This window comes from Gnatocerus cornutus, chromosome 5 (genome assembly GCF_029298725.1).
Source record: "Gnatocerus cornutus isolate USDA-ARS CGAHR chromosome 5, icGnaCorn1.1, whole genome shotgun sequence".
Taxonomy (NCBI): Eukaryota; Metazoa; Arthropoda; class Insecta; order Coleoptera; family Tenebrionidae; genus Gnatocerus; species Gnatocerus cornutus.
The window spans coordinates 12,196,603-12,215,865 of NC_142237.1; the positions used below are offsets into that span (position 1 = coordinate 12,196,603).

At 37.4% G+C, this 19,263-nt stretch overlaps 6 protein-coding genes and 1 pseudogene across 8 annotated transcripts; 4 read left to right on the forward strand and 3 right to left on the reverse strand.

The window, feature by feature from the left end:
• Window positions 1–123: 123 nt before the first annotated feature.
• Window positions 124–3,373, reverse strand: LOC148174602 (uncharacterized). Its single transcript, XM_088036886.1, has 7 exons — window positions 3,194–3,373; window positions 3,043–3,146; window positions 2,926–2,997; window positions 2,496–2,876; window positions 772–1,307; window positions 267–717; window positions 124–198 (listed from the first exon to the last, which is right to left on the reverse strand). The coding sequence occupies exons 1-7, from the start codon at window positions 3,282–3,284 to the stop codon at window positions 124–126; spliced, it is 1,710 nt and encodes a 569-aa protein (XP_087893012.1). The 5' UTR covers window positions 3,285–3,373.
• Window positions 1,233–1,834, reverse strand: LOC148174603 (uncharacterized). Its single transcript, XM_088035885.1, has one exon. It carries the CDS (start codon window positions 1,824–1,826, stop codon window positions 1,371–1,373), a length of 456 nt encoding a protein of 151 aa, XP_087892011.1. The 5' UTR covers window positions 1,827–1,834; the 3' UTR covers window positions 1,233–1,370.
• On the reverse strand, window positions 1,852–2,491 carry LOC148174604 (uncharacterized; the record flags this gene model as incomplete). The annotated part of the gene is made up of 1 exon (XM_088035420.1): window positions 1,852–2,491. A coding segment is annotated over one exon (615 nt), but the record flags the coding sequence as incomplete, so codon positions are not given.
• Window positions 3,374–3,631: 258 nt separating the features above from the next.
• Window positions 3,632–7,728, forward strand: LOC148174605 (lysosomal dipeptide transporter MFSD1-like). 2 transcript variants are annotated; one of them, XM_088035883.1, is made up of 9 exons: window positions 3,632–4,082; window positions 4,243–4,519; window positions 4,569–4,985; window positions 6,338–6,551; window positions 6,597–6,694; window positions 6,741–6,853; window positions 6,903–7,005; window positions 7,060–7,180; window positions 7,240–7,728. In XM_088035883.1, the coding sequence occupies exons 1-9, from the start codon at window positions 3,929–3,931 to the stop codon at window positions 7,294–7,296; spliced, it is 1,554 nt and encodes a 517-aa protein (XP_087892009.1). In that variant the 5' UTR covers window positions 3,632–3,928; the 3' UTR covers window positions 7,297–7,728. The 2 variants fall into 2 exon arrangements, with proteins under 2 accessions (XP_087892009.1, XP_087892008.1); XM_088035882.1 differs by having other exon boundaries at window positions 3,634–4,082; window positions 7,057–7,180.
• A 718-nt stretch (window positions 7,729–8,446) lies between these two features.
• Window positions 8,447–11,105, forward strand: LOC148174606 (lysosomal dipeptide transporter MFSD1-like). 2 transcript variants are annotated; one of them, XM_088036667.1, is made up of 8 exons: window positions 8,447–8,732; window positions 8,783–9,059; window positions 9,116–9,472; window positions 10,232–10,445; window positions 10,493–10,590; window positions 10,639–10,751; window positions 10,800–10,899; window positions 10,955–11,105. In XM_088036667.1, the coding sequence occupies exons 1-8, from the start codon at window positions 8,633–8,635 to the stop codon at window positions 11,034–11,036; spliced, it is 1,341 nt and encodes a 446-aa protein (XP_087892793.1). In that variant the 5' UTR covers window positions 8,447–8,632; the 3' UTR covers window positions 11,037–11,105. The 2 variants fall into 2 exon arrangements, with proteins under 2 accessions (XP_087892793.1, XP_087892792.1); XM_088036666.1 differs by having other exon boundaries at window positions 8,458–8,732; window positions 9,116–9,511.
• A 99-nt stretch (window positions 11,106–11,204) lies between these two features.
• On the forward strand, window positions 11,205–15,300 carry LOC148174607 (odorant receptor 4-like). The gene is made up of 6 exons (XM_088036887.1): window positions 11,205–12,988; window positions 13,031–13,515; window positions 13,561–13,692; window positions 13,732–13,816; window positions 14,990–15,148; window positions 15,199–15,300. The coding sequence occupies exons 1-6, from the start codon at window positions 12,767–12,769 to the stop codon at window positions 15,259–15,261; spliced, it is 1,146 nt and encodes a 381-aa protein (XP_087893013.1). The 5' UTR covers window positions 11,205–12,766; the 3' UTR covers window positions 15,262–15,300.
• A 1,614-nt stretch (window positions 15,301–16,914) lies between these two features.
• LOC148174608 (uncharacterized) lies at window positions 16,915–18,183 on the forward strand (annotated as a pseudogene).
• Window positions 18,184–19,263: the final 1,080 nt, after the last annotated feature.

The window sequence follows — 19,263 nt, forward strand, 5'->3', positions numbered from 1 at the left end:
AATGGCAAATTTTATCTCGGGGTAAAGTTGTGTTATTTTAAGGATGAAGTAGAAAAAGGAAGAAATAAAGCGAAAATGTGGGATTCTTTATTTATTAGTTAAAAAATTCTCTATGAAAATATGCTATCTAAATCGCAAAATATAGAACATCAGATGTTGCAAAAAATCTATTTTTTTGCTGGTCCAGCTGTGTTTATCCTACTTTAAATAAATAAATAAATTAATCAATTAATTAATACAAAATCAAACTTATTCTATTCTTTAACCTCCACTTCTTCCTTCTCTTCCGCCATCGGAGACGTCGCTTTATCAATTTCCTCCACTTCCTCCCCGTCTTCGTCCCCTTCTCCATCGCCTTCCTCTTCTTCGCCCTCGTTTTCTCCCCCTTTATCCTCACTTGACACCTGACCATCTCCACTTTCATCCCCTGTTTGTTCACTCTCATTGACCGGTTCAGTGGACGCTTCCTTATCCGCTTGCAAAATCTGTTCTTCGTGTGCCTCCACGACCGCCACGAATTTCCCACGAGCTTTCTTCTTCGGTTTCTTCTTAATTTCCAAGATGATATCCTCTGGAATGTCGTAAGTAGCCGGGAAGAACGTCTTTGCGTCTTCGGCTCCTTGAACAGAGTCCGAGCTCATGTAAGAAGGCCCCAGCTCACAGAACTCAGTTAACCAGGCGTCGGATTTCGCCAACTGGACGACGATTTTCTCATCGCTGAAGAACAACAAGTTAGAGGTCGTTTAGTAAGAGAGATGAGAAAGAACTTACTATGTCGGAGGAGCAGTTCGCTTTTCGAACTTTTCAACGGTTTTGGTGATGAGCTCACTCTTCCCAGGCACGTCTGCAGTGAAGAATCCGTACTTCATAACAGCCTCTGGAAAATGCGTCGACAGCTCCATCACTTCTTTGTATTTGAAGGCGTCGTAACCAATAACGAGATGAGGAGGAACGCGTTCTTCCTCCGGTAGTTTGAAAGGATTTGCAAGGGTCGGAAAGAACCATTTTAGCGCCATCGCCTTGCAGGAGGAATTGGGCGGTGTCCAAACCCCTGGAACTTCTATGTCTTCCTTCCTAAGAAAAAGCTTCTGGTAGGGTGACTTGGAGTCCCCCGGAGGTTTCCGGCAGTTACCATAAACCATCTGCGCGACCACGTCGTCGATTGTGTTGGGCAAGTTCTCGGAAGTCCTCTTCATGAGGAGGGTAATCGATGGTTTACTCACGAGTTCTTCTCGTTTGTAGTCGTCTTCACACTCGTCGGAGAAGTAGAGGATTTCTTCAAGAACCAAGTCGCTCAAATACACCTGCTGTGGAAGTAAAACGACGTGTTAATTTCAACAAGAAACTCTTTAATGAACGAAATTAACATGTTACTGTGCGGGCGCCTCAGGGGCGCTCACAAACTCCACTCCTTCTGGTAGCACATCTACTGGGGTTTCAGTGGGCGATTCACTACCTTCTACTGAAGGAGGCTCCTCACCTCCTCCTGCTGGGGGCGCTTCTTCGCTAGCTTCAGTTGGAGGAGCTTCTTCCATAACTTCACCTGGAGGAACTTCCTCACCAGGCTCTGCAGGTGCTCCTTCGCCTCCTTCTTCAACCTCCACCGGACTCTCTTCCCCTTCATTTTCTTTCGTTTCTGCGTCTTCAGTCACTGGAAGTTCCTCTTCTTCTTCTTCCTCCTCTACCACCTCCTCGTCGTAATCCTCAGGAAAGAAAATCAGACACTCCTTTTTCCCTTCTTTGGCGTTGGGGCTCATATACAAAGGCTGCAACTGCGCAAACGCCAGCACACACTCACTCTTTCTCTTCGCCAACTCCACCACCATCTTGTGCCCGCTGTTAAAAACAATTGAGTTTGTTAAGAGACTCTTTGGACTTACGGCGCTCTATCAGGAGACTTCTCAAACTTCTGCACTGATTTGGCGACAAGTTTAGCTTCTGCAGGGATTTCGCTGGTAAAGAAACCATACCGAAGAATTTCACTGGGGTACTTGTCCATCAACTCAAGCACAGCGTGTCTTCGGCCGGACTCAAACACCACTGCGTAGTGTGGAGGAATGGGTTCAGGAGGAGCAATGAGGTGCAAGCGAGTTAACTTTTGGAAGAACAACCGCAAAGCTGTAGCTCTGGTAAGTTCGTCTTCAGGAGCCCAAATCGCGACGTTATCGTGAGGTTGGTGGTGCTCTTCTTCTTCTTCTTCTTCTTCTTCGGGTTTTATGGGGAGTTTTGCGAGGATTTTAGCCACACTGTCTGGACTTCCCGGAGGATGCTTCGTGGCTCCATAGACGATGCTCAGAACAACATCGTCGATTGGTTCGTCCAGTTCTTTCCCAGGTGACGGTTTTAATAGTAGAATGATACAAATATCGCTGAGGAGTCCTTCAAGAGCCTCTTCTGAAAACGGCATCTCCACGAAGTAAAACAACTCCTCCAGAACTTGCTCCGTCAAGTTCACCTGACTCTCTTTTAAATAAAGAAGCGTTTTGGTCACTCACCTTTTCCGTCTGATTGATGCTGAGGCCTGCTTCTCCCAGAAGGTCTCCAAACGCTTCTTGGTACGAAGTCCGCGCGTGTGGAAACACCAAAATGACCCCGTAGTGCTTCAACGAGTCTAAGATGTTATGGCATTCGGCGGTTCTTCGATCCAACAGTTCTTTCTCCGCTTTGGCTTCTTCTTTTTCACGAGCAGCTTGTTCAACGCGTTGTTTAACTTCTTCTCTTTCTCGTTCTTCGTCCGCTAGGTCGCTGATCTCCTGGGACACTCCACGCTCGCGGCGGCCTTCTCGAATCTCATTCTCTTTCTTGAGCTCTTCAGTGATCAAACGCGTGAGTTTGGGGGCGTTGGCGCCAAACATGAAGTTCACCATTTTACCGTTCTAAAGAACAGATTCGTTAGACAGCATTCGTTTTTTTGGTGGGACTTACAGAAATGAACATCCACGTCGGTTCGCTCTTATTCCTGAACCTCTCCAGAGCGGTGATAGAGTCGGTTTTGGCCTGAAGGTAAAATAAAAGAGACTTGTTTGACGAAGTGGTACTTACAACAGCTAGCTGAAGAACGTCTCCGCCGATTTCTAGTTTTAGCTTCTTCAGAGTTGCCGTCATGCCGGAGCATGGACCGCACCACTCGGAGTAGACGTCCACGACTGTAACAAAGAAACTGTGAAGATGAAAAGAGGGGTGGAGGTGGTACTGATTAGTCCGTCGCGTTGGAGGAGTTTCTCCCAGTCTTCATCGGTATTAACTTCAGTCTGGAGTTGGATGGCTTGGCCCTTTTTTGCCATGGTCTTTCAGATTGTGACAAGAGGGTTGTTAGCAACGATGGTTGATAAGGGAAATTATGGGGAAATTGATTAAACAACGCAAAAAGGGGTCGGAAAAGGGGATTCAAATTTGGATTCCTGTCAGAGAAACTAGAAGAAAAGACAAAAAAGTGAAAAGTGGGCGCTCTTTTTGTATTCAAATCATTGGTTTATTTGTCCTTCGTTCTTCATTTTGTTAAAATTGCAAAAGAACGACACTGGATTAGGAATTTCTTGTTAATTAAAGTCGTTTTAATTAGTACATTCAAAAATCGCGCCTCGCATAGTTGTCCATCTCAACCAATCGTACCAACCGTAAAAAACGAAATCCCCCATTTTTCTAAAATCTGTAAAAACGTGTTTAATCATTGTTCCAAAACAATTTAACCGCAACTCTCCGACCAAAGCTATCATCTAATGTTGTTTTTGATAACGCACGCATTATCTAAATCCCCGATGACGCTCTTTGTTATCTGTCACACTGACACTAGTGACAGGAGGTCAGTGTTGACAGTGAATCGAACCACAACAGATGTTTATTTCGGGGCGACGCATCGCACCGAACAATGACAAACTAATTTCGACCAACAAACAATTCACCCTCATCTCGTAAAACCACCTGAAGAATGGAGGGCGGACCGAACATCCAAGAAGTGGAGAACACAACAGATTCCTCTACAACCGAAGACATGTCTTCAGGATGTGCGTTCAGTTGCTGCGACCCTCGGGGGAAACTCCACCGCTTTGTCGCCCTCATTTTCATGTGTTTTCTCGGTTTTGGTAAGTTGGTTTTTAGGTTAGGGCGCAATCAGCTGATTGTCAAATTGGAAGAATGCCCCAGTTTTGTTCCTTTGTTAGTGCTCCCTCGACCTTTGCCCGCCAGACTGATATAATTTAACACACTTCCGAGTTATCTGTGTTTAATAACATTTTTGTTTAGGTTCGTATTTCTGCTATGACAACCCTGCGGCTTTGGCGGATCACATCAAGCGGGATCTGAACATAACAACCACTGAGTACACGTTGTTGTATTCCATGTACTCTTGGCCCAACGTCGTGTTTTGTTTCGTCGGAGGATTTTTGATTGACCGCGTGTTTGGGATCCGTCTTGGCACCAACATTTACATGGGACTAACTTTAGTAGGACAAGTCTTTTTTGCCGGAGGCGTCTTCTTCAACGTTTTTTGGATTATGATCCTCGGCCGCTTCATTTTTGGGTGCTTATCAAACCGCCCTCACCAAGTCACACTGACTGTTGTTTTTTAGAATTGGGGCAGAGTCGCTCGCCGTGGCCCAAAACAACTACGCTGTGCTCTGGTTCAAAGGCAAAGAACTCAACATGGTTTTCGGGCTACAGCTGAGTTTTGCAAGAGTTGGTAGCACTGTGAACTTCTTGGTGATGGAGTCGGTCTATGAGTGGATCACCAAAGATTACAAAGGGGCTGAAGGATTGGGAATTGTTCTCTTCGCAGCCACGACGACGTGTTTGTTTTCCATGTTCTGTGCTCTCGTTTTGGGGCTCATGGACAAACGAGCCGAGACTATTTTAAGACGACACGAAACCGAAAGTACGGAAGTGGTGCGATTAACGGATGTGTTCGAATTTAAGCCCACGTTCTGGTTGATTACTGTCATTTGTGTGGCTTATTACATCGCAATTTTTCCTTTTATCGGACTTGGGAAGTAAGTAGAAGCTAAAAAAACAAATTAGTTAGGCCGGAAAACGGCATTTAGTGGACTAGGCTTCGAAAACAGAACTTACGGATTTTGAAAATTTAAATCAAATTAATTTGAGGCTACAATTTACTTACATTTCAGCTTTTAACAACAGAAAGAATGATTTTTCACAATTTTCAAACAATTGAAACAAACGCCAAAATTTGTCAAAGCAGCCAATGTAAAAATGCTAATTTTCCTGAAAATTTAATTGTCACAGCAATGTGCAGTTCTTTTATTTGCAGTTTTAATAAACCGCTCGTTTAGACGTTCTGAAATGAAATAAAGAAATGCGGAAAACATTGCAATCGAAAAGCAATTAATAATATTTAGATGTTTTATATTTTATTACAATGCGAGCAACCTTGAAAAGTGAATGTGACTAGATCGGAAAAAGTTACTGTTCTGCGCTTTTTGAAAGTCTAGTTGGTTTGATTTTGCTAGGTGGCACCACTGCATAAATGTCCATTCATGTGCCGTTGTGGACACCAATGACCTTCGAAAATAATAAGAGCAAAAATGTACAAAAACACGAAATTTTGACATTTGCATTTGAATTAATCTTCAATTGTTTAATGTAATTGCGGTGCTACCAACCTAAAAACTCCAGTCCATTCTCCTGTGTAAATCAGGCTTTCAGTTCTTTCGGGAGAAAATTAAGGAACTATTGTTTCCAACTGTGACAATTCGCATTCTATTAATTCACTGTTCATCACCAATAAAACAAACCCGCGAAATTCAAAACTCGTTTCATTGTAGTACTTTTGAATTTTAAAAATCTCAAAAATTTCAATTTATTTATTGAATTTATTCGTTTTTAAATTTTTTGTATTTTTAAATTTTTGAATTTTAAAATTTAGTTATTTAATAATTTTTAAATCTGTAAATTTTGAATTTTTAAAATTTCGGTTTTTAAATTTGCTGATTTTTCAATTTTGAATTTTTTAAATTTTAAATTTTTTAATATTGTGTGATTCATTAAATTTCCATTCGCAGTTGGCTTTGAGAAAAAAATTCATGTCGTAACTAACACCATTACAGTAGTTTTGACTTAATATTTGCGAGATTTGCTAGTTATCGAACAAGAAGTCAACGCACGTCCAAAATACACGGCCTACCTAGAATGGAAATTTAATGAATCACCCGATACTTAAATTTATTAATTTTAAATTTGGTAAATTTTGAATTTTTTAAATTTGTGTTGATTTTTGAATTTTTATTTTTTTAATTTTGATTTGCTTGAATTTTGAATTTTTTGAAATTTATTTTATTTTACATTTTTTTCAATTTTGTATTTTTTATTTTATAATGCTTTTTAGAGACTTCTTCAAAGAGAAGTTCCACATGACCAACCAACAAGCGAACAACATCAACAGTCTCGTTTACTTAATCTCAGGAGTGGCCTCTCCAATTCTGGGCCTTTTCATAGACAAACTAGGAAAAAACATTTCTTTCATAATCCTCGCGATCTCAGCGACCATCGGCTCGCACTCCTTATTAGCCTTCAGTTCTGTTAACCCTTATCTTGGAATGGTAAGACCCAATTACAATCCTCCACTGTCTTAGCAGTTTTTTAAGGTGCTGATGGGACTCTCTTACGCCTGCTTAGCCAGCAGCCTCTGGCCTCTAGTGTCACTAATAATTCCAGAGTACCAACTAGGCACAGCGTACGGAGTGTAAGTATTTCAGTGTTGCCAACACAATTTTTTCAACGCCGTGTAGTTGCCAGGCTGTCCAAAACTTGGGTCTAGCAGTATTTACCATCATCGCCGGGCACATCGTAGAGAACTACGGTTACACGTGGCTGGAAGTCTTCTTCATCTGTAGTTTAACAGGTACGACCTTGAGTAGTACTTCATAGTTAGAATGACAATAAATTTCCAGTTGCGCTCCTCACGACCATTATCCTGTGGTGTATTGACATGTGGCAGCGTGGGGTTCTTAACATGACTCCCGGAAGCCGAAGCTCTCATCAAACAGCTCTCCGGTAACACTGTTCTTTGATTTTACGATTTTTTACTTAACTTTCTTTGTTTAGAAGTAGCGAAGACGACGAAAGAGCGAAACTCCTCGCGTCTGGAACCGCTACAAGCACTGAAGGATTACAACCGAGTTCTGATTTCGAGATTCGTAATCGTTATTTGTCGAGAATTGGAGCGCCAGTAAGTGAAAGTGTAGAAGAATAAGAGGTAGGTGATATTGTCAGTGTTTTTTGTTTCAGTTACCTGATCATTATTCACTTGAAAGTAAAGGACTTTGTTATAAAGCACTTAGATGAATTGAACTTAAAAGTGATTTTTCCGTGATATGAATCAAGACTAATAGGTAAATAGGTTTGTACTGAATACAAAAAATATTTGACGATTTCATTGTAGTCTTAATTAAATTTGTGATGTTTTATTAAGAGCTTAACTTTAGTATTAAGTAAGTCAAGAGTAACTTTAACTGTTTGCGACTGTGATTTTGCGCTTACTTGCGATTTCAACATTGTATTCTTCTCGCTGGTCTTCAATGTTAATCCAAATCCTTTACAAATTGTTACATATCTAAATATTTTAAGTGTATAGACTATTTTTTTATTAGATTTAAAGAGTAGGTATTTATTATACATATTTACAATATCAGAATGTGTGCCGTGCACAAGCTTTATTTATTTACTGGAACCAAATCACTTTGTACTACAAATTTAGCAATAAAGATTTTGGTGGAATTTCGCGTTTTTTTACCTGTCTTGTCGTTTTCCTGTGTTGAAATTATTTTTTACTTGACGCCTACATTTTTTTTCTAAAAAAACAAGATAAAACTGATGCAAACCTATTTTAGTCGATTTCTCGCTTATTTCTGAAAGAAAGTTGTGTTGTTAGGACTCATTTTACGCTGAATCCAAAACCGGGAGAATTTTTAATTTTCGTCAACAAATAATTGAGTTATGACCGTTTGAATTTTTGGGTTGTCGCCAGAGGGCCAAATTTTTGAAGGTTCGAAACAATCCGTACTCAATATTTCGGAAACTATTAGAAATAATGGGAAACATGATATTTCCCGCGATTTTTTACATAAGAAATTTTTTGCAAAAGTTCTGAGGTCAATTTCTCCCTCATTTTTGAAGTAAAATTGAGTTATTATGGCTCATTTTACGCAGATTTTAGCACAGATTCCAAATCTGGGCTCGAAATTCACATACGACAACAAATAACCGAGTTATCTAATTTTCCAAATAGCAAAAATACCAAAATTATTGAAAGACTGGAACGAATTTTTTTAAATAATTATCATTTCTGTTATTTTACTTCACATTTTTGTTGCTACGAATTGCGCATTAGAGTTGCTTTGAATTATCTTATCATTGCACTAATCCGTTGTCGACCTAATCCAAACACAAATTCATTAAAACTCGCTAAAACCGCACATTTTACCGTTTTCGCGGTCCAAAAACGCAATTTTATCCATAAAAGTGGGCGACAAGTCACATGATCGCGAACTTGACTCACAAACATGGCCATGAGCCATCTGAACAATGTTAACCACTAGTGAAAAGTTCGTGGCAACATGAAGGTCGTCGCTCGTTTCCTCTATACTTTATCTTTATTAAACAATGGACTATTTGATCTGTGATGGACCCGGAAATAACTACAAACTCGCAGATTTGCTGCAATTCGAGATGCACTGTCCCTCAAATTGTGGCTTTATTCCTCTTATGTTTCCTCAGTTTTGGTGAGTTTATTTACCATTTAATCACAGACTGAAACGTAATGAGTTTGAAGGTTCTTACTTTTGCTACGACAATCCAGCGGCTCTGGAAGACCACCTTAAGAAAAAACTCAATTTAACAACGACTCAGTACTCCCTGCTGTATTCTATGTATTCTTGGCCCAACGTAATTTTGTGTTTTATCGGAGGTTTTCTCATCGACCGCGTTCTTGGGATTCAATTAGGCACAAATATTTACACGGCTTTGGCGCTTTTCGGCCAACTCCTCTTTGCTTGCGGAGTCTATGTGGACACTTTCTGGGTCATGATAATGGGGAGATTCATCTTTGGGTACTATCATTATCATTACAAGTCCCAAAACTATTTTTTTCACCTTAAATTTCTAGAATTGGATCTGAGTCTCTGGCAGTCGCCCAAAACTTCTACTCCGTGCTTTGGTTCCATGACAAACAACTCAATATGGTCTTCGGGTTGCAACAAAGTCTTTGTAACGTTGGTAGTACTGTGGATTTTTTCGTGATGGATTTGATTTATCGCTGGATTAACCAACGTCACAGTCACGCTTTGGGATTAGTGTTATTTATAGCCGCATCGACGTGTTTAATCTCGATGGCTTGTGGCGTCGTTTTGGGATTTATGTATAAAAAAGATGAAACCACTGAGAGGCGTGAAGAAGTGGTGAGACTGGTGGATGTCAAGGATTTTAGAGTGACTTTTTGGCTGACTGCAGCTGTCGGAGTTGGGTATGAGGTTGCGGTTTTTACCTTCATTGGATTATCGAAGTTAGTATTTTGAAGTTGAATAAAAAAAAGATCCAATTTTGGTGCTTTAAGGATTAAAAATTCAATAAAAAAAATTGTAGTTTTGGTTGTGTTGGTGCCACAGCGACGAAATTTGGAGAGGTTGCTACTCGTAAACGATTTATTAACTGTACCAATTTTCAAAATTTTGGAGCTACAGACTTGGATTTTAGAAAATTTTATTTTTAGGACGAACATAAAAGTTTTAAAATTCTATGAGAAATTTTTTTGCTTTGGTTGTGTTAGTGCCACTGCGATGAAATTTGGAAAGGGTGCTATTCTTGATTTATTTATTAGGTGTACTAAATTTCAAAATTCTGGTACAACACATTCAGATTTTAGAAATTTTTATTTTTAGGACGAGTTCAAAAGTTTCAAAATTCTATGAAAAAAATTGTATCTTTGGTTGTGTTGGCGCCACGACGATGAAATTTGGAGAGATTGCTATTCTCTAGTCATTTATTGACTGTACCAAATTTCAAAATTTTGGTACAACAGGCTCGGATTTTAGAAATTTTTATTTTTAAGACCAGCTTAAAAGTTTCAAAATTTTATGAAAAAATTGTCTTTTTTGTTGTGTTGGTGCCACAGCGATGATATTTGGAGGGGGTGCTGTTTTTGAATCATTTATTAACTGTACCAAATTTCAAAATTGTTAAACAATAGACTCGGATTTTAGAAATTTTTATTTCTTTGTTCCAGCGGTTTTTTCACCACGAAATTCCACTTAACCGACCAACAAGCCAACGATCTCAACAGCTCCATATACTTAATCGCAGTCGTAGCCTGTCCTCTCTTAGGCTTCCTGATTGACAAAATTGGAAGAAATATTCTTTTCGTATCACTGGCACTGTTTTTATCTCTGGGAGGACACGGACTCTTAGCGTTTACTTCCATCACTCCAATTTTAGGAATGGTGAATTTCTTACTATTTAATCCGATTAAAACTTCAGTCACATTTAGACACTTATAGGAAGTAGCTACGCTTGTGTTGCTAGCACCTTCTGGACTTTAGTCTCTTTGATTATCCCTCGACATCAACTCGGCACTGCTTACGGAGTGTAAGTTTTCTACGTTTTATCTTTAATTTGATTGAAGTTTATTTGCAGGTTTCAAGCTATTCAAAATTTAGGTTTAGCGGTGTTTTCTGTAGTGGCTGGAAGTATCTCCCAAAAGTATAATTATCTGTGGCTTGAAGTTTTTTACATTTGCCAGTTATTAGGTTTGGGTCGTTGAGAATTGTCGGAAAAAATTTAACAAAAAGTTTCAGTTGCTCTACTTTTAACTAGTCTATTGTGGTGGATTGATCGACAAGAAAATGGGATTTTAAACATGACGTCTACAGAGAGAATACATTTACAAAATTTGAGGTAAGTATCTAAATTGGCTGTTTTTAAGTAGTTTAGTTAATTGTTGTGTTTCCAGGAATGTTGAAGACAAGGAAAGGGAAGAACTCGTCAGATCTGAAGAATTTGGGGATAATGAAGACCACGCTCACATTTTATAACAATTAGTTGTTGTTTATTACTGTGATTTTAAATTTTTAAGAACAGCGAAGAATCGCACAAACTGAAAACTGGAAAGTCATTTTTAAAGTGGCCGAAATAATTCCGAATCTGTAGTTTTGCTCCACCGGATTTAGAGATATTTTAGACATAAATTTCCGGCTCATGCGATGGAATTTTTCAATTTTTGTTTTTTTTGGCCGCCACTCGTAAACTATTTGACGTACCGATCTGAAATTTGGCCAGTTGGTAGATTTTGAGTTACTCTTTCGATTGATGTATAACTTAAAGATATTAATCGTCGTTTTTGCTCCGAAAAAAATATTGAAAATTACTCTAAAATGACGTCTTGAACACAAATTTTGGTCTATACCTCGTTTATTTGTGTAGCAAACTCAAGTTATTTGTGCTCATTTAACGCAAAACTGTTATTTGTGCTCATTTAACGCAAAACTTTACGCAGAATCCAAAATTGAACGAATTTTTAACGTACGTCAACAAATAACAGAATAATCGTTGTTGAATTTTTGAGTTGTCGCCAGAGAGCCAAATTTTTGATGGTTTGAAACCATCTGTGTTCAGTATCTCGGAAACTACGACAGCTCGAAAGAAACGGGTTTTGCCATCGTTTTTTTCGCTAAGAAATTGTTTTTAGATTTGCAAAAAGTCGAAAATTTGATTTTCTTCAAAAAAAAAGATTGTGACTAAAAGTATGTCAAACTTCTGCGCTCGATATCTCGCTTGTTTTTGGAGCAAACTTGCATTATTGGGGCTTATTTTACACAGAATTTCAAGCAGATTTCAAAACGTGGCTTGAAATTTACGTTCGATAACAAATAACTGAGCTAGATGCGTTTACAGACTCGGATAGTAAATTTTTAGTTCCCATATGTATAAACCTAGATAACTTCGAAACTAAGACAGATAGGAAGATGCGGTTTTTACCATCGTTTTTATTAATTAACTGCGAAACAATAGCTTAGTTTTATATGGGACATTCTGAAGAAAAAAAAATATGATTTCAGTTATTTATGGTACGATAAACTTATCATTTATCAAAATTATTATCAAATTTTCTATTAAATGCAGAACCATTGAAAAATCTGAAGAATTTTAATGTAAAAACACGAGAATTTATGAGAATTCATAAGGAGAATCTACGAACTAAAAAAATGCAGAGAAAACTCAATTCAAGAATCTGGAAGTTTAACCCAAAATTTTGAAGATGGGAATAAAATTTAAGGCAAAAGAATTGCACATTTGTTAAGTTAATTTCGTGGCCGAAGATGAGAAAGCATTAAAAACGGACTCACCCTGAACTTTTCACTTTACAGCAATTGTCCGCTTACACGTCGTCACAAACTTAACAGTGAGTTCCGCTTTCCGGGAGGTCTTTTCCACGACTAGACTCCATGCAACAAGAGCGCACTCTCGCTTCGCCATTCGAAAAGCAATGTATAATTAAATTTTATAAACTACTTATTAAATGACGTTGGATTTAAACATAAAAATCTACTATTAAAGCATCCCATGAACTCCATAAAAATCAATCTTTTATTTAACACAAACTCCACCCCGTTTCTCCTCCAAGAAAATATCTACGGATGCCTCTAATTACAGTCATTACAACAAACTTGCTTCAGGTATTTTCTTATAACCACTAATACATTATTCATTGGGAAATTGTCTTTATAATCAACCCCAGAAGAACATTCCGGACTTCATTCTAAAGATGTATCCGTACTACCAACGACCTCTTAAACAAATCCTCGGTTTATTCACCTTCAATGGAATAAATCCGTTGAAAAACACAGCATTTTCCGCAATTGTGGTGTTTCTAGAAGTCTCATCCACCGCTTCGATTCTTTTTCTCACATTCTTGCAATCGTTTAACAGCAGCATGTCGATGAAGCTCTTCGCGGACTCGGTGGAGTCGCTTTTCACCACGTCACAGGTAAAGTCACAACAACCAACTCACTTTAATTGAGCGTTTTAGATCCTCACAAAGTCTATAACTCTTGTGATGAAGAAGAACGAAATCAGAGAGGTGTTCCAACAAGTCAACAAGTTTTGGAGTCTCTCTCAATTTGATCCGATTTTTCAAACCGACTGTCTTAAGCAACTGAGGAACATTCAGTTTGCGGCGAAGATGTTCATCATCCTGTGCACTTCAGTAATAGTGTTCTTCATGTTCTGTCCACTGTACGCCAACAGATTGACCATTGTTTGCTACGTGCCGAAATTCGTACCGGAAACTATTTTCACAGTTTACAACAGTTGCGTGTTTGGGTTCAACGGGATGCTGGTGGTGACTTTCGATTCTTTCGTTTGCACCATCACGTTTATGTTGAGTCTTCAGTACAAACTCCTCAACACAAGAATTCAAATGTTGAAGTTGGAAGATGTGGAGACTGTGAAAGACGAAAGGACGTGTTTACACCAAATCAAAGAAGTGGTGGATTATCACAACTTTCTCTGGGAGTGAGTTTGGGAATATTGCGTTCTAATTGTGATTGGGATTTTCAGTTTTGTGAAGCTGTTGAATTCCGTCTTGGGCTACACGTCTTTTATTCAGTTGATTTTGTATTCGGTGTCGACGTGTTTTGAGATGTATCTTGTTTCAAGAGGGTTAAACGAACGATTAGAGATTTTTTCTTTGTATTAATTGAATTATTGTAGATCTGGGGCGTTTGAGAGTATTAAATCAATGTTTTATATTACGACACTGTCTTTCGAGATGATGCTTTGTTTTTGTATTCCTTCGGCTTATCTCACCGATGAGGTAAGTTTGAGTGGAGGAGATGAATTAAATCCGTTTTTTTTTCGGATACAAATTTAGAAGTTGCCAATCTAAATTTTATTGCACAATTAGAGGAACTATGTAAATATACTTCGGTCGATTTCTCGCTTAATTTCAGAGTAAATTTGTGTTATTGGGAGTCATTTTACGCATAATTTCGCGAAGATTCCAAATCCGGAATCAAATTTTAGTAGGACAAGAAATAACTGAGTTATGGCCGTTCAAAGTTTTGAATAGTGGATTTAAATTTTTCCTAATTTTTAAAGTAAAATATCTCGGAAACTATCGGAAATACTAAAATGCGGTTTGCGCCATCGTTTTTCTCGGCTCATTCTACGTTAGAAAAAATGCTCAAAAGTCCAAAATTCGATAGTCGTTTTTTCGCGAAAAAAAATCCGACTCAAACGATAAAAAAATTCCAATTTTTTGTTTTTTGGCCATAACTCGTAAAATATTTGTCCGATCGATGTCAGATTTGGCCAGTAGAAAGATCTTGAGCTCCTCTTTTGACTGATGTTTATACAAAGGTATTAAACGTCGTTTTCACCTTAAAAACAGTGATTAAAAATCACCTCAAAATCGCCTCTTCAAAACAGTTTTTGGCCAATGCCTCGTTTATTTATTAAGCAAACTCAACATATTTTAGCTCACTTTACGCAGAATGTCACGCTGAATTCAAAACCGTAAGAATTTTTAATTTTTGGAAACAATTAACTGAGTTTTGACCGTTTGAATTTTTGGGTTGTCGTCAGAGGGTCAAATTTTTGAAGGTTCCGTGCTCAATATTTCGGAAATTATTAGAAGTATTAGGAAACCGTGTACGCTATCGTTTTTCTGGCGATTTTTTACATAAAAAATAGTTTTTAGATTTTCCAAAAGTCGAAAGTTGCAGTTTTTCGCCAAAATTCATGCCAAACTTCTGATATCGATATCTCGCTTATTTTTTGGAGTAAACTTGCAGTATTGGGGCTCCTTTTACGCAGAATTTCACGCAGAATCCAAATCTGGTCTCAAAACTTACTTACGACAACAAATAACCGAGTTATCTTTGTTTAAAATTTCGAAAAGTCAATTTTACTATTAAAAATGGTGGATGCGCCGGTCACGTTTACCAATAATCGACGAGAAACTTTAATTAAAACCGTTGCTTTTCAGGCATCAAAAACCTTTCGAGTTCTTTACGAAACAAAATGGTACCAATGCTCATCTATACCTCTACAAAAATGCATTCTCCACATGATGGTAAAAGCACAACGTCCTGTAGGAATTTTGGCCGGTGGGATATTTTTGATGAATATGGAAACCGCCACTGAAGTATGTAAGAAAAAGGAAGAAATTTGAGCGTGTTTACGTATTTGTTTCAGTCGTTTAAGAAAACATTGTCGTTTTACACGTGTCTGAAGACAATAGGGGAGAATCAAAAGTAACAAGCTGTAATGTAGAAGTTTTATTACCTCAAACACCGAAATTGGAACGAAGAGGAATACAATTTATTGTGTTTTTATTGTACCTAGTTAATAAATATGTTCAATTTTGCGTGTGTTTTGTCGCAGTATTAAGTGTAAAATGCCGTTAAACAAAGAATTATTAAATAAACACATCACAGAAACGAAAACAGTTTTCTGGAACTTTCTAAGAAGTCTCTAAAAAATTTGGACTCTAAGAGACTCAAAGCTCCTACAATGGCGATGTTTTTGGAATTTTGTGAGATTCTCTAAAATTTTTAGAGGACATAAAATGTTCATTTTGTGTATTTTGTTGTGATACATTTCATCATATTTCTCTCACTTCTCAAATTTTTTTAATTACACTGCAAAAAATCGTGCGCCACCTTTGGAACACACAATTCTGTTCCAAAAGAGACTTCTTTTTCGAATTTGTATTTAAAGATTCACCTATCATTGATAATAAAATGGAAAATGTGACCACAATCAAATAAAAACACAAAAAAGATTGCATTGACTGGTCCGCATTATTCTTATCAATGTAGTTTTTACAACAAAAACGCCCCCAAACAACCAACTCGATCGTAACTTCTCACTGGATGTCTCGTTGGATGTCTAAAAAAGGCGTCTAGTAGATACATTTGCAAGCTAATTAAACCACGGATAAAAAAGAATCAATTTATTGGATGTTGATAACATGAAGCGCACAAATCTCGAGCAGTTTTTACATACCTATTTGTCGCCAAAACTTGTGATCCGATTTTTAGTTGTCTTTTAAATGGTCATTACTCAGTTATTTGTTGTCGCACGTCGATTTCAAGCCCAGATTTGGAATCTGCTCGAAATTCTGCGAAAAATGAGGTTCTTATAACGCAAGTTAAAAAAATAAGCGAGATATCGACCGCAGAGATTTGACATACAAAACCCTTCGTTTTTCGAAATTTTCATTAGTTTTTCTGAAATATCTTGGCGAAAACTAACTCTTCCACCGACTTTTTTAGCTCGTTGGGAAGCTTATTTAATTACCTTTCTGATGATGTATTACAGAGTTTTACGCTTTGGCAAGTTGGCGAGCAAAACTGAGCGCGGGGTTTAAAAAAAAAACTTATTTTACAAATATCTCTGAGTCCGGACCTGATGGAGCAAAACTGGCTTTGGATTTAGATTCCGGTGAAAATTCTACTGTAGAAATGAGTTTTCACTGCTCCAGTACTAATTTCGTACATCTAAAATAAAATAATTTCAACACACTAAAGCAAGAAAATGAAAGCTCGGAATCTGACAACACGAGAATTGTGGTAACCTGAGAATTTTATTTTTTAAAAGTGTTGAAATCTTTGAATCTAGGAAAAAAGAACACGAGTGCACTTTTCTGTAGCCTGTGATCAGGTCTAACACGAATGAAACAAGACGTACCTCATCAGATGGTAGTTTTCTTCTTCTTAACACTTCCGATAAACTGGAGCCTCCAGAGTCCGCATTTCACGAGTTCACTCTCATGACTGAACTGCATGCAGCGAATAAAAAACTCTTTTACCACTCTTAATCGTTTCATAAAAATTATGAATAATTAAACTGTTAAAACTAGTTATTAAATAACGTAGAAAACTTCCAGAGACGTTGACTGTATAATCAACTCTTTTATTTAATATAAACTCCCCCGTTTTTTCTCGAAGAAAAATTTCTACAGAAAATTAATTACAGTCATTACCACAACTCTTCCTGGATTTTCTTTCAACCGCTTACTATAAATAATTAAATATTCTTTATATAAACCCCATGAAAAAATTTCCGGGACTCAGTCTCAACATGTATCCGTACTACGGACGTCCCCTGAAACTGATCCTCAGTTTGCTCACTTTCAACGGAATAAATCCCTTCAAAAATACGATTCTCGCCCGGATTTTGGTTTTTCTGGAAGTATCCTCCACGGCTCTCATTCTGTTTCTCATATTCTTGCAGTCCTTGGATAGTAACATCACGATGAAACTTCTTGCGGATTCTGTGGAGTCGTTTATTACCACCTCACAGGTAAGTGGTGGACGACAAGTCTCAATCAAATTAATACTTTCAGATGCTAACAAAATCGGTGACTCTCGTGGTGAAAAAGAACGAAATCAAAGAGGTGTTCAAACAAGTTTCGAAATTCTGGAGTCTCTCTCAATTCGATCCACACTTCGAAACTGAGTGTCTAAAAGAACTGAAGACCATTCAGTCCACGGCGAAGATGTTCATCAACTGGTGCACTGTCGTCCTCATATTTGTCATGTTTTATCCGCTTTACGCAAACAGATTAACTCTGGTTTGCTACGTCCCCAAATTCTTACCAGAGACTCTTTTTACTGTTTATAACAGTTGGGTCTTTGGCTTTAACGGGGTGCTGGTGGTGACGTTCGACTCGTTTGTTTGCACCATCACGTTAATGTTAACTCTTCAATACAAACTCCTCAATAAAAGAATTCAAATGTTGAAGTTGGAAGAAGTGGAGACTGTGAAAGACGAAAGGGCGTGCCTGCACGAAATTAAGGAAATTGTCGATTACCACAACTTTCTCTGGGAGTGAGCTTGAGAATTTAGGTGTTTTTAGTCGTAATTACCGTTTTTAGTTTTGTGAAGCTGTTGAATTCCATCGTGGGGTTTACGTCTGTGGTTCAAGTGATTTTGTATTCTTTGTCGACATGCTTTGAGATGTTTCTTGTTTCCAGAGGGTGAGATTAATGGTAATCGCTTGTTTTTGGTTAATAAGAGTTTGTAGGTCTGGACTTCTGGAGAATATTAAAGCGTTCTTTTACATATCGACGTTGTCTTTCGAAATGATGCTTTGCTTTTGTATTCCATCAGCGCATCTGACAGAGGAGGTAATTTTGTGGTAAAAGTGAAGATTAGTCGCATCGATAATTTCTTACGAGTTTGAAAATTGAATTTTGGGATTAACTGATTCTTCGATTTTCTATTTCTCTTAAGAGCGGTCGCACCTTAAAATGCTTAATCATAATTTAAAAACGGTTTGGTTTAGAAAACTGAAATTTAGAATATATACTGTCTTAGTAGTTATCTACAAATTGCCCGTTTTTTTTATTGATATCACCCTTGGAACGATAATTACACTGCATCAATTTTGGCTGAAGACTGTAACTTCGGTTTGCGTTCTATCAAAAATTTGTACAGTTGAATTGTAAAGCAAGTTGTTTTGCATACAACGGTCCCAAATTTAAAAACAAAATTCAATAACTAAGCGAGTAACCGTGGCGCAAAATTTTAGATTTTTAATTGAAGCTGAAATTTTTTAATGTACAACCAAAAATTGCCGGCAAACCACAGAAATTTGTACTTCTCCACGAGCTATAGAAGTCGCCGAGAGAGTTAACTTTTGCCAAGATATTTGAGAAATTTTGAAAAACGAACGGTTTTTTATAAACTTTTCGGTACTTTTTTGCATGGAATTTCTAAACTTCTACTTTGATTTTTTAATGTGATACGTCATAATAAAGGTGAAATCTCTTCTTTCTAAAGCGGTGTTAAACACGCTATTATCTTTTGTCATTTGGAAGTTGCATGACAAAGAATGAATGAATGAATTAAGTGATTTTTAGTAAAAATCTTGAAAATTTTGTAAAAATTTGAATGCTCACAAAATTGTAGTTTTTAAATAAATCTGGCGATTCAAAATGATTTTATTGTATTTTCAAGAAAATTTTGAACACTTTCTTTCAGAGATTTCCACGCTTTATTTGTTTGGTCCATAAGCAAACTAAGAATTTTTCACCTAGAAATTAAAAATAAACAATTCTGTGCTGTGTTAGCATTAAAGTCATGTTAAAACTTAATGTGTGTTTTGAAATTACGATTTTGTAAGCAATGGCATTAATTTTCTAACAAAATCGAAAAAAAAAAAACAAAAAAAAAATTTTTTTTCAGCAATTTTTTTTTGTTTTGTGACTTTCAAACGTCAAAACTGCGAAATCTCAGTCTTTTTAATGACGC

Bases quoted from the DNA above. Each gene is read 5' to 3' on its own strand.
- LOC148174603 (XM_088035885.1), bottom strand. From the start codon at position 1,826: ATGGTGGTGGAGTTGGCGAAGAGAAAGAGTGAGTGTGTGCTGGCGTTT.
- LOC148174602 (XM_088036886.1), bottom strand. From the start codon at position 3,284: ATGGCAAAAAAGGGCCAAGCCATCCAACTCCAGACTGAAGTTAATACC. The intron at 1,308-2,495 runs GTGAGTGACCAA...TTACTTCCACAG, and splicing joins GCATCAATCAGACGGAAAAG to CAGGTGTATTTGAGCGACTT. The intron at 718-771 runs GTAAGTTCTTTC...GTTGTTCTTCAG, and splicing joins CGAACTGCTCCTCCGACATA to CGATGAGAAAATCGTCGTCC.
- LOC148174605 (XM_088035882.1), top strand. From the start codon at position 3,929: ATGGAGGGCGGACCGAACATCCAAGAAGTGGAGAACACAACAGATTCC. The intron at 6,552-6,596 runs GTAAGACCCAAT...CAGTTTTTTAAG, and splicing joins TTAACCCTTATCTTGGAATG to GTGCTGATGGGACTCTCTTA. The intron at 7,181-7,239 runs GTAAGTGAAAGT...TTTTTGTTTCAG, and splicing joins TGTCGAGAATTGGAGCGCCA to TTACCTGATCATTATTCACT.
- LOC148174606 (XM_088036666.1), top strand. From the start codon at position 8,633: ATGGACCCGGAAATAACTACAAACTCGCAGATTTGCTGCAATTCGAGA. The intron at 8,733-8,782 runs GTGAGTTTATTT...ATGAGTTTGAAG, and splicing joins CTTATGTTTCCTCAGTTTTG to GTTCTTACTTTTGCTACGAC. The intron at 9,060-9,115 runs GTACTATCATTA...TTAAATTTCTAG, and splicing joins ATGGGGAGATTCATCTTTGG to AATTGGATCTGAGTCTCTGG.
- LOC148174607 (XM_088036887.1), top strand. From the start codon at position 12,767: ATGTATCCGTACTACCAACGACCTCTTAAACAAATCCTCGGTTTATTC. The intron at 12,989-13,030 runs GTAAAGTCACAA...TGAGCGTTTTAG, and splicing joins CGCTTTTCACCACGTCACAG to ATCCTCACAAAGTCTATAAC. The intron at 13,516-13,560 runs GTGAGTTTGGGA...TGGGATTTTCAG, and splicing joins TATCACAACTTTCTCTGGGA to TTTTGTGAAGCTGTTGAATT.